The following is a 12,816-nucleotide window of genomic DNA, read 5'->3' on the forward strand; positions in this document are numbered from 1 at the left end:
CGGATTTCTGCAGCCCGTAGCTTCAAGGAGAGGATCGTTGTGAGAGGAGCATTTTACAGGATGACAATAGTTGCATTTTGCTGTAACTGGTGCAATTCTTATTATTATTTAAAACTGTGACTCATACTAGATGTCTCGGGGATGACAGATGTGTGCAAACTTATTTGTTTCATCTTATTTGAGCTTTGATAAGCTTCAGTCTGACAGTCTGGGCTTCTTCTCTGTCTCTCAGCTGGACTTCTCATTCAGCAGATCCCACCACAGAGCAGCCCATGTCAGTCTCCATTATATATTTTGATTGTAAAGTATTTTTTTTTGCGAGACAAGATACGTTTTTTCGCAAGCTTTCAATTGACCACCCTCACCAAAACAGCAGCAATTGATCACTGTTTTTCTCTGGTGATGTTAAAAACGGACGACACAACGCCAAGCATTTCGGTTTAGTAGTAAATTGACTCTCGCTGAAAGCCACGCGAGAGTGGTGCGTCTTCTCGCCCTCGTCACCTGGAAACCACAGGAGCCCACGAGACACTACGACAGGTGACCCCGGACACGCACCATGGATGATTCTGGGATCATCCGAAGACGGAGGCTGCAGGTGAGAACTTCTTTACCTTATTTGTCACCATATTGTTTTGTTTGAATGTTGTACATAAGCAACATGTATTAATTCCGAATAAGTGCAAGTGTTGACTATTTTGACACTTAGCTATTATTATATTTGTTGAATATCTTGCAAAATCATGATATTTCATTACTTTAAAACCGTCCAGCTCATTGATGTGCGAGATTGTCCACATGTAGCCTACACATACAGTAGTTACTGTTTGGAAAAATCTTAACACATCTTTGACAGTGAACAAACACAATTTGTAAAGGCAAAACAAATAAGTGCAGTGATTGAAATAGCTGCTAAATAACAGATTTGGATTCAGAATAATATGTATTTACCCTATAGTATATGCAAATATGCTCAGCAACACTACAAGTAAGAGACTGGCAGGTTTAAAGCCACTCCAGAGGAGGACATACCATATACAGTCTCTAGCAAGGTGTAATTGAGAATGAGGTTAACTTTGTGTTTTATTGCTCTTTCTATGAGGACATAGGATATGTGATTTACTAAAACGACCCCTTTTTATGTTTATTTTGGCTCTCGGACTATAAACGACTTGTGTTGTCCTTCAAAAAGGAACTGTCTTTGTAGAAGATATTATCTGCAGTGCTTGGGAGACAAGGTAGAAGGTTTTGTCCAGCGCCAAGTGGTAAAATATGTCGTAATCTTGAAATGGAATGACATTTTTGAGCACTTTACTGAGCTGTATTTTTGGTTGTTAACCCGGTTTGGCACTTAAGTCGCATTAAATACAAATATGGAAAATCATCATCCAATCATCATCCACTATAAAAAACAGTGATGAGTCTGAGCTGCTGAAAGAGACTGAGTAGTAGATTATGTTGTTATTTTTGCATGATGAAGCTAGTCACTTAGCACATATCTTGTACATAATGACAGACATGGGAAGGCGTTGGTTAAAGCTTCCCCAAGGCTTTCCTCTGTGCGGTTGGCGCTTGCATGAAATTAATCAAGTGAGGCAGGCAAAGCTTACTATGCAGGGCCATTGTCTGTCTGCCAGTGCTTTCCTGCTTCCTGGTGAATTAATTTAGAGTAAAAGTACTCAGCTGCACATTGTGCCAAGATATTCTGCTCTTGAAGATTGCTCTTCATTTATAAAATATAGACAAGCAACGTCAGAAGATTTCCTGCACAAATGTTGTTGTTCAGCTGGGAAAACATAGCAGTAATACCGCCGGTATCAGAGTTAACTCTGCAAGTGCCATACCATCCTGTTGTAAGGCCTAGTGGATTAAACAGACACTAACATTGATGTCTGTGTTTGATTAAGTAAGTAAATGACGATTTCATTATTAGTAAAATCTGTTACCTCTACCACTAGATCTGCGGGTTGTTGAAGATTTCCTGTGAACTGTTGGTGACATTTAGACTGAGGCTTTTGATAATGGTTTCTGGTAAAGTGCAGAGAGAGAAACGGAAGAAATATCAAAGATTGTAAAATGCCTATAAATACTTCCTAAAAACCCAACTGACCTATTCAAAATTATGTATTGTATGACCATCTGTCTTAAAACCAGCAGTATTCAGTTACATTCAAGGACAATTAAGAAATATTTAGTATAACAATGTAAAAACTTAACTTCTAAGGAAGTAAAACCATTGAATTTTACAAATGTTGATATACAGATAACTTTACCAACCATACCTTACCAAATTGTTGCCAGATAAAGGTGTAAATCGTTAATGTGTCATGTTTGCTTGTTAAAATGCCTGTATCAAGGAATAGTTTTAGTTTGAATATTAAATAAGCTTCTTTTGAAAAGTTGTGTGGAGGAGTTGATTTCTTCAATACACAATATTTCTACTATCAGGCAGAACTCTCACTCACTCAGATGATTCATGTATCTTTTGCTTTGTTTACATAAAAAGAAGAAATAAAAGAAAAATCCAGTTAGGAAACAGTCTTTTTGGCAGAGTTTGGTGTATGGATAAGAAGACATTGAGTCACTTTGCTCCTTTTGATTTACATATTTCTCACAAGTTAGTTGTAGTTGAAATTTAAACATGAACCCTGTCAGTGGAAATGAAAACAAACACACACACCATAGATGGACTTTGTTTCCGACTTAATCAGGAACAAACTGATAGACATACAACAAACATTCACTTACAAGATTACCGGTGAGTCAAACTTTTGATTTTAGTCAGAGTGCATAATAAGGTCTGTGCTCATGCAGTGGCTACACTAAGCATATTGTGAGTGTGTGGGTGTGTTTGTACATAACTTTCATGCCTACACGTACATATCAAATTGACTCCCACCCTCTGCCCCTATACTCTCCATTTCCATTGAAGTGGTCGATATCCATATCTCAGACAGAGGAGGTCTAAATGCCACGGATGTGGAGCAGTTGTCAGGCCCATTAGCAGAACTAATGGTGGCCTAACAGCACTGTGAGCCCTCAGGGAGGAAGACCGACCACCAGCAGCAGGACGGGCTGAAAGGGCCCGGGGCCAGGGGGGGGGGGGTGGAGAGGGGGGGCAGCATAGACCTGAGGCAGGCAGCAGCTGTGGGCTACAGTAGACCCCATTAAGAGGCTATTACAATATCTGGATCCCTTTTCTGTCTGGATCTACTTTCACACTGGAGAGAGAGAGAGAGAGTGAGAGAGAGGAAGAGGAAGAGGAAGAGGAAGAGGAAGGGGTGGGGGTGTGGGGGGGTGTGTGTGTGTGTGTGTGTGGTGTGTGTGTGTGTGTGTGTGTGTGTGTGTGTGTGTGTGTGTGTGTGTGTGTGTGTGTGTGTGTGTGTGTGTGTGTGTGTGTGTGTGTGTGTGTGTGTGTGTGTGTGTGTGTGTGTGTGTGTGTGTGTGTGTGTGTGTGTGTGTGTGTGTGTGGCATGTTTGTGTCTCGTAGAGATTACATCACTTTTCATTAATGATTGTGGACACTGAAAAAAATGGGGCTAAAACTAAGGTAGGGCTTAGTGTCAATCAATATTGAAACCCAATTTGTATCATTGATGAAAATACAATCAGGCCTCTCATTCATTGATTTAACAAACACAGCCAAACTTAAATCATATGCATGCGTTGTTAACTTAATACAAACTGTAAAGAAACTTTGAATGGTTAAAAAACGTTGTAAAATATACAGAAATAGGATCTATTTGACTACTAAGGTTCATAACATTTCTTATAAATCTTATGGAGAATCAGTTGCCAACTTCCCGGTACATGACAGTAAAAACACTGTATTGTACATTTTCCCTTAAATGTAGTCGTTAAATAATTTTAACGATGTATACCAAGAGGGAACGTTTACAATAGAAAATATAACTTGTCAGCACTCTCTGGTGGACAAACAACGTCAAGGAGACACAGTGTCTACATTTCCTTTAACGCATCTGCTTTTTAGCTTCGATGACTTTGCCGCAACAGAACACAGTGTCTCCTGAGTTCCTCATATCCTAATTGCAGCAGGCTCTAGACGGCTTCGTCACCTGGACATAAATGTGTTTGTTTTTAGAGCGCTTGCTGAAACATCCTTCTTCTTGGAAGGACTCACTCTCTTTAATGGCTACTTGCAGTCACTTAGTGTCCTGATTGATTCATCCTGATGTCTTCCTTAATTCTTCTTCCTCTCTCTCCATTTGTCTCCCTCACTTCCACCATACTCTACACTTCTATTTTATTTATTTAGCACTCAGTTTATCCTTCACCTTCAAATTCTCCTGTTATCAATCCATATATTTCTCTATGTCTCCCTTCTTCCTCACCTTCATTTTCACTTTCACCCTCTCTTTCTGGCAGCTCCACATGGCATACCATTGTGAGGGCGTGACATGAGGCTGAATATACATGAGTTAACAGCTGTTTTTGTCCAGAGAGACTTGCCGTTTCCCAGCCTGCTGTCACCAGATGCTGAATGAACAACACACACATTTCCTATATCATTCGCATGCTTTTTCAATGCATGTTTTGCATTTCATTTCTCGATGTGGTAACATAAGACGCTCAGATCAATTGTTTTGGTGGAAAAAGCGGGAAAGTCCACTGCTAGAGGAGTTTGGGGTGGATGGATAGATAAAAAAACAAAGGACTTTCACCCAGAAGTTGTTGATTTATTTATGTTGACAACTTAACTTCCGCATGTAACTTCACAATTTTCATTTCCTCAGTTTAACTCAAACTATGATCCTTTCCTAAACCTAACCCATTAGGTTGTTTAAATTCATAACCTTGACCACTTGTGGTTATATTCGCTCATCTTTGCTTTATTTGACACCTAGTTAGAGGGAAATCTTTGGCGAAAGCGGTGATTGGACGTGATGATAGTCATAAGGTCACATATTACTGTTTTCATTACTGCCAAATCAATTTTTTTTTAAATCATCACATAGTGCTGGTCTTCCTGCCAAACGCCATTATTTTCTCACATGAAACCTAAGAAAAAGAAACTAAAATGATTAGTGGTACCACTATATAAGCCTATAACTGCGGGTGAGTGTGTGTCATTGAGACAAATCGTTTTCATCTCAAGTGAAGATGTTCCTGACATCCCGAGCATTAAGGTGTGTGTGGATCGACTTACACTCATCCCATATGCTCATACACTCACACACATACAAACACAAGTCATACGACATGTCTCACCTCTCTGCTGTAGGAGTATGCAGTGCAACACACACACACACACACACACACACACACACACACACACACACACACACACACACACACACACACACACACACACACACACACACCACACACACACACACACACACACACACACACACACACAACACACACACACACACCCACACCCACACGCTGCACACACACTATCATCATTTTTCCAATATTTTGTTCTGGGCAGTGTGCCCATTTCCAATATGCTAAGCACAAGGGATAAGAGTGTGATCACTGCAGACGATCCGGCTCTCTTTGCCAAGTCCTGTCACTCACTGCCATGCCCACCGCTTTGTTCTGCCCCACCACGTCCTTCTGATGTCAGTATTATTCAACGAGGCTAGGTTTTGAACTGAGACAGCAAAGTGTAGATCAAAGCAACAGATCTGGGACAGAATATATTTGGGAATAGCTTCAAATATTTGAACTACTCTAACTGGGCCTGAATTATCGTGCCAGACATCTTTAAAGCCGAAAGCTTGAGCCCAACTTATTTGCCAAAACACACACAAATGGACAAAAGTAAGGAAAGAAAAAGCACTTATTTAAGGACTAAACTAGTGGTGTAGCAAGAAAGTGAAATAGGTTAAATGTCGTTCAATGAGACATTATTTAGACCTCAGTGTAATGACCATTGATCTCAAAGCTTTTAAGTACAACCATTAGACTGAATAATACACAGCGTGACATTTGCCTCGCAATCTGCTGTCAGTTTTGGCAGTAGAAACAGAACAGAAGCCCAGAGCAGCAGCATATTAACATTCTTCGGTTTCCAGTTGGCCTTCGCTTTATCCTTGGGTAAATATAACGCACAAAAAAACAGAACAAAATCATGTGACACCTTCTCTTCACTTTTGAACGTCCCTTTCAGAATGAACTGTATAGCGGCTGAAAGAGAATGATTTGCAGTCACTTGAAGAACAACTTTTTGCCATCAGCACATCTTCTTGTCCGATTTTAACGTATTGATCCTTCAGTAAAACAGCAGAAATATTACACTTCCAGTATTAATGACCTTTTCTGTGTGCATGCTTTTGTGTGTGGGGGGGTTATCACACCTTTCTGCTGTTTCCACCTATTTCCCCACAGGCGGATATTGATGCAGTGTGTAGTTAGTGTGAGGTTTGCTGTGTGTGGTGAAGTGTGGGGACACGTCATGACATTCAAGTGTAATCGTTATGGCAGGAAATGTGTTTTTTAATGGTGAACAATCACACATAATGATCATCCAGGCCTGTGATTACTGTTACATACCCTTTGCTTTTCTTTTATCATGTAATTACATTATTGATACTTCATATGCTTCACTTATCCGTCTTTTTCATGTCAGGATCATTTTTCTAAAATGGCCCACTATGACAATTGCTTCCTTTGATAAAATAGAAGTGTATGAATATAAATAGTTGGATTCATTGAATATAAATGTAAATGTAGACACAACCCTTTAGTTTGGGGTTATAGCAACACTGATGTAGGGCCGACATTTTCATCAACACCTTAAAATTGAATATAATATTTAAACATGGACTTGAACAATATCCAAATTGCAGGAGGCACATATTTGTTATTTGCAAAAGATGTTTCAAAATAGCCTTCTGAATGAACTATTGTGGGGCTGTGTAGCTGTATCTGCCCACTAATTATTGTATACACAAATTAATACAATGCCTGAAGAATTAAATATTCATTTGTTTTGTGAGGGAAGTGCTCACAGATTTGTTGCCCGATTGTGCTCTTTATTGTTTCATGGAAGTCTTAAATCCGGACTTGAATTCTCATGAGAGATGCGAATCAGACTTGTGTCAAGTAACACTAATCCGCACCATGATTTGGATTATTCTTTGCTCCATGCTAAATCCTTACACAAAGTTTTCAGGAAAATCAGGGCCAGTAGTTTTTTCTTAATCCTGCTGACAAACATCTTAAAAAACAACTTCCTTGGTGAAGGTAATGTACAGCTGTGTCACCATTAAAAAGATGACAGTCAGTCCTATTAAACAATATTGTACCCTTTTAGAGATTTGACTGCCTTTCCTTGTACTTTTGTTGCGATCCAAACTGATAAACCAATGTTATACTGTCTATCCTTGGTGTTGTAATATGCAAGGTTCATTTTCTTGCCTGAAGCTGAAGCGAAGTGGATATTACTCAGAGTTTTGATAGGTTGTCATGGTCACTCATGAGAAACGAAGAAGAATATTGTTCATAGAAATGCTCGAGTAACCAGTAACATGGCAACAACACGTAGCCGTCTGTCGGACAGTGAGAAAGAGAGGGAGCAGGTGTTGGGTTTTATCCATTAGCCACCCCTATCACCCCACACACACACACACACACACACACACACACACACACACACACACACACACACACACACACACACACACACACACACACACACACACACACACACACACACACACACACACACACACACACACACACACACACACACACACACACACACCTGCAGGGCTCTCTGAGTAACCCTGGCCGAGCTCACTTCCTCTCGATGATGTAACTTGCTCCGTCCCAGAAAGAGCTCCCTATGATGGGTGAAGTCACTCCCATAATGATCACTCTCTTCATTTAAATAACTAGTTGGATATATTGGGAAATACGTTGGTGTGCTCTCTTTAAGAGGTTTGGATTATAAGATCAATTTCACCTCATGTTTGTATGTTAGATATGAAGCGACAGACAGCAGCAGCTAGTTATCTTATCTTAGCGTAAAGACAGCAGAAAACAGCTATCCTTCGCCCCAAAGATTACAAAAATACACCTCTAAAGCTAAGTGAACATTATATTTGTAGGTTTAGTCTGTCCACAAACAGACATGTAAACACAGTATTTTGTAGTTTTATAGGTAGTTATGTAGTCTTATTTGTTTTAGCTTACACTGAGATCGCAAGGCAAACAGCAGATAAGCTACATTCCAACGCGGACAGAACCACTTAATCCAAATGTATTAAGAAAAATTAGCAGCTTATTAACCTCTCTAAAAACACCACTAATGGTTTAATCTCACTGTTTGATTATACAAATGAGATACACTAACACTAACGCTACCTGTTTCTCCTGCTTCGTATCTTTATGCTAAGCTATCGGCTCCTGGTTTGAGCTCCATACTAAACACACGAGAGTGGTACATATCTTTTCATCTAACCAAGAGAAAGTGAATAAGCATATTTCCTACAATATAGACCAACTTTTTTAAGTAGTCAGTGCAAAGTAGCATTTTTCATGTTTCTTTGTTCATGTGTTTACTGCTGCTTATACTGACCTTGTTGTCAAGATTGTGGTAGAGATTTCTTCAACAAGCCTTTATAAAACTGTTTGTGATGCATAACAATGTGTCTTGCAGTCTTTTCTTCTGCTTGCTGGCTCCCAATAGGTTTGCATTAAGTGCCAGATCTAATGCCTAAGTGCTGGAAAGTAAATCAGCGAGTTTGGGTTGTGAGTTTGTTTGGAGATTGTTTGGAGACGAGAGCTCCAGCTGTCAAGTCATGTTTCATCAGCTCGGCTTTGTTTGGCTTTCGTAATGCTTGTTTACTTATACAAAGACAAAGAGATAGACTGTGGGAGAGAGAGAGACACATTTCAGGAGGTCTAACAGGATGAAATTCTCGTTCTACCGGAAAACCAATTACAGTCTCTTATTTTCCTCTCAAGCTGGTTTATTATCAACCTATCTGACCCTAGTGGGGTTTCTCACTTCCTTTCGTTTTCCTATCACACATGCCTCTGATTCATTAAACCTTCTCTGACTCAAACGAAACAAATAATGATAGCTATTTGAGCAGAGACACTCGGCTGCAGAAAATAGCTCTATAAACAGTGCAGTACAGGCTGACAAAAGAAATTGATGGCAACCCGATCTTACCTTAGTCGAGTGTTAAGTGGAATCAAATTGGGAATAGATGGGCAACAAGCGCCACACAGATTCCTCCCAGTAGATCCTAATCCCATCAGAGTCCTTGCTGTTGTGTCCCGATGTCATAAATATAGCAGCAACATGTTTTAAATTGACTTTGGCTCCACTCAACCTGCTGATTCCTCTCTGAGCACTTAGCAGGGATCAGTTTTCAAACTGTGTTCCACTTGCATGAGACAAAGGAATCACAAAACTAGCTATAGATGTAACCCAGCATGAGCTACTATTTTGACCATTTTAAAAACATTTGCTACAGTAGTGTTTTAAAACATGCCGTTCGCTTCTTCTTTTGAAATAACATGCTAAGGAAAACTCACAATGATGTCCACAATAACACCTAATCTGTGTAAAGGGGGCACAAGTGAATATGGCTTTATTTGAAGGGTCATATAAGCAAAACAAATATCTTACCACTTGTTAAAGACAACTGTTAAAGAAATAGCACAGCCTAGTAATAGCTGTCATCCTCTGGGTTTCATCTCAATTATACGATCTGATGTTTTGTTCCTTTTGCATTTCTCAAAAATACTCTGTTGCTTCTTGAATATATTTCCTCCGTAATAACTCAAGAAACCTATTTATGCTAAGCATACGCAGATGTGTAGAGTGTATCAGTACAATGTGTGACCTTGAACGAATTGGATTTATGCACAACCTATCTGTATGCTAAAAGACAACAAAGTGATGTGAAAGCATAAAAACAACATCAGTGAGAAATATGATGAGTAGATATATGGATAGAAAACGCATACGGAATTTAAAAGATTGTTCAGAAGCAAAAACATTTCCTGTTCTTCTTCAGGTAACTTATCAGGCATGTGAATCTAATAAGTTCATTTGTTTCAGTATTAACTGATATTATTATTATGCCAATTCCTAATTTCTAACAGCACCTACAGTACAGTTAATCATTATTTCCCACTGTGTAAAAAGTGATTGCATGCATTTCACTCTTGTAGTGAGGCTAATTCATCTGTTCTTCCCCCTCTTCTCTTCTTCTTCTCCTTTCTCTTTCTCACCAGAAGGATCTACCTCTGCCGAGGAAAAGTAGCAGGTAAGTTTGAATTTACACAAGCTTATTTTTCTTTACGTATCTCTGGATAGATATATGTATTGAGATACTGTCCCGTATCTTTGAGTTTACTTGGACTTTCTGAAATGATGTGGACTTCATGGAATTATTTTCCAAAGAGAAATTATGGAAATATAGTTAATTCTCTGAAAAGACAATATCCACATATATGGATTTTTATATTTAAATACACTTAAGTGTGCGATAAAATACAATTTTTGGTTTACTTTACAAAAGCAAGAAGGAAAACCATTTGTCAGCACTGAATCAGTCAGCTCTGTTAAAGGAAGTGGTGGTGAAACGATGGTATTTTGCCTTCAGACTGCAGCATGTTCCCGCTCTGCGTGAGCCCTTTTCCTCTCAGAGCGCCTCTGTCGGCCCAATCTGTTGCACCAGTGAGCCGTGCGATGAACATTCAGCAGCAGGAGAGCGGTGCTCTGACCTCAACAACCTGCGGGGGCGTGAGAAGGCTGAGGTTGAGGAGGGAGAATAAAGCAGTACATGATGAGTACATGATGTGTTGGACAAATGAGTTAAGCCAACAACAAGAGAGCAGAAAGTGTATCACTGACTGTGCATACATTATGACAATTACAGTTGATCAAAGATGTCACAATACAATAACCACATGCGTGTATGCACATTGAAAGGATAAGCAGTTGCTGTAATCGCTCCTCACTTCTCATTGTGCATTAGAGATCCTTTTTATTTAGATTCAACATTTAATGGCTTTATTTTTTGTGTAGTTTTTGGCAATGACGATCTTAAGTTCAAAACTCCACCAATTATACAACAAACTATACTTAAAACATGATAATAAATAAAGAGCTAATAGAGTCCAATTCATGAGTGCGAGAGACATAATGGTGTGAGTAAAATGCAGGAATAAGAACTATATATACATGAGACACACATTTTTACCGTGTCACAAGGATTTCTTTAGTTGAAGCAAATGTTAGCTTTCAGGAATCTGAAATAGAAACATTTCTAAATTCATCCTGTGCTCTCATTGACAATAAGTTATCTTTGAGCCAGTAGCGCACCCCAACATGTAGTTAATGAATCTCTTTAATCATTTTTAGAGAAGAGTAGAAGATTCCCTTTAGTATCAGACTTTTCCATCGCTATTGGAGTTTTTGCTCATTACATTTTTATAAATTGAGAGAAGAAGACTCTCCTTATGTCTATGAAACTTTCTTCACTATCAAAGCATTGACTATAGTTGTCTGTACAAATGGATACATTGAAGACAGGAACTGCAAGTAGCTCAATCGGCATACTTTTAACAAACTTAAAACCAATGTTTGCCAACAAAAACAGGGCTTAACTTGTAGTCCATTGTTTAAAAGTGTTATTTTGTAGATAAAAACATTATAATCCTGAGCAGAGAGTAGGAGGAAGAGTCATTTCTTATTTCAGTTCTCATTATGCTCTTGAATTAAATGTTTAATAGAAATTCCTTCAAAATGTCAACAGTAACGCCAGATTTAAAACGGGAAGCTTCGTAAAGCAAGATTAGCTTCCTGGAGAAAGAGAAGTCCGGTTGGCGTTTCCACAGAGACGGGACTGAATTAGAAACCTCTGGAGACACTTTCTGGGCCATTTGGAAAACAGTGTGTTTGAACCAAACTGATTAAAGTGTCTTCATTTGTGGCACAGACATGTTAAACTGAAACACCAAAGAAGAAAATTGTGACATTTGAGCAGAAAAACTGAGCACAGTCTGTCTTTAAATGCAGCTAATTCTCTAATTATGGCGCATTTCCACTACACGGTCGGCCTCGGCCACACTCGGTACGGCTTGGTACGGCTTGGCCGCGTTGGGCCTTAACAGGGCCGACTAACTTCCTGCTGCGCTTCCATTACAGTTTAGGAACTGGGGTAGTTACTATAGTAACGCAGTGTAGGCGGAGCCGTGACGTCATCTTCAATGAGAACTCCAGAAACACAACACAGCCGTTAGCTGTTAGCACTCAGAGCTCACAGCTCCTCATATCTGTTCAGAAACTCGACAAAAGTTAAACAAGTACACACCACAGACTGCCTGTGTCATGGTGAATACAGTCGCTGCTTTATTTATGTCTGTAGGCCGTTGTTGTGAGTGTGGACGGTCGGGGCATATACTGCGTTAGCTTAGCCAATCTCCATCTAGAAAAACACGCATTTTAAAAGATTTTTCGCCTGCCGTCTGTCTGCAGACTTGTCAAAGCATTAATTCATGGTTTTACTAACCGGTATCAGTATGTTGTTACTTCGGCATCATTTGAAACGTGTATTACAATTAAATCACGGTCAAATATGCCCATCTTGTTGTAGTTCTAGCCCTCTTGCCAGCGCTCCCCCCCCTAGTTTAGCATACTCAGCCCGACCTCAGCCCTGTTTGTTGGCCCCGATAGAACCCACAATTTTGTCGGGCCAGAAAAGAGGTGAAAAAGTGGGCCCCGGGCCGGGCCGGGCCGTAACTAGGCCTAGTGGAAGCGCAAACCAAAAACGGGTACGGCACGACACGGCACGCTTAAAGCTGAGCTCCGCGCTTGCAGTG

At 39.8% G+C, this 12,816-nt stretch overlaps 1 protein-coding gene across 3 annotated transcripts in view; it reads left to right on the top strand.

Moving 5' to 3' along the window:
• Positions 1–382: 382 nt before the first annotated feature.
• Positions 383–12,816, top strand: part of LOC117481902 (microtubule-associated serine/threonine-protein kinase 1-like) — a 59,546-nt gene continuing 47,112 nt past the window's right edge. For 2 of the 3 annotated variants that reach the window (XM_034129833.1, XM_034129835.1), the window contains exons 1-2: positions 383–598; positions 10,225–10,256. In XM_034129833.1, coding sequence (XP_033985724.1) covers positions 560–598; positions 10,225–10,256 — 71 coding nt within the window. In that variant the 5' untranslated portion in view covers positions 383–559. The remainder of the gene's footprint in view (positions 599–10,224; positions 10,257–12,816) is intronic. The other variant, XM_034129834.1, reaches the window with a different exon arrangement.

This window comes from Trematomus bernacchii, unplaced genomic scaffold, assembly GCF_902827165.1.
Source record: "Trematomus bernacchii unplaced genomic scaffold, fTreBer1.1, whole genome shotgun sequence".
Classification (NCBI taxonomy): Eukaryota; Metazoa; Chordata; class Actinopteri; order Perciformes; family Nototheniidae; genus Trematomus; species Trematomus bernacchii.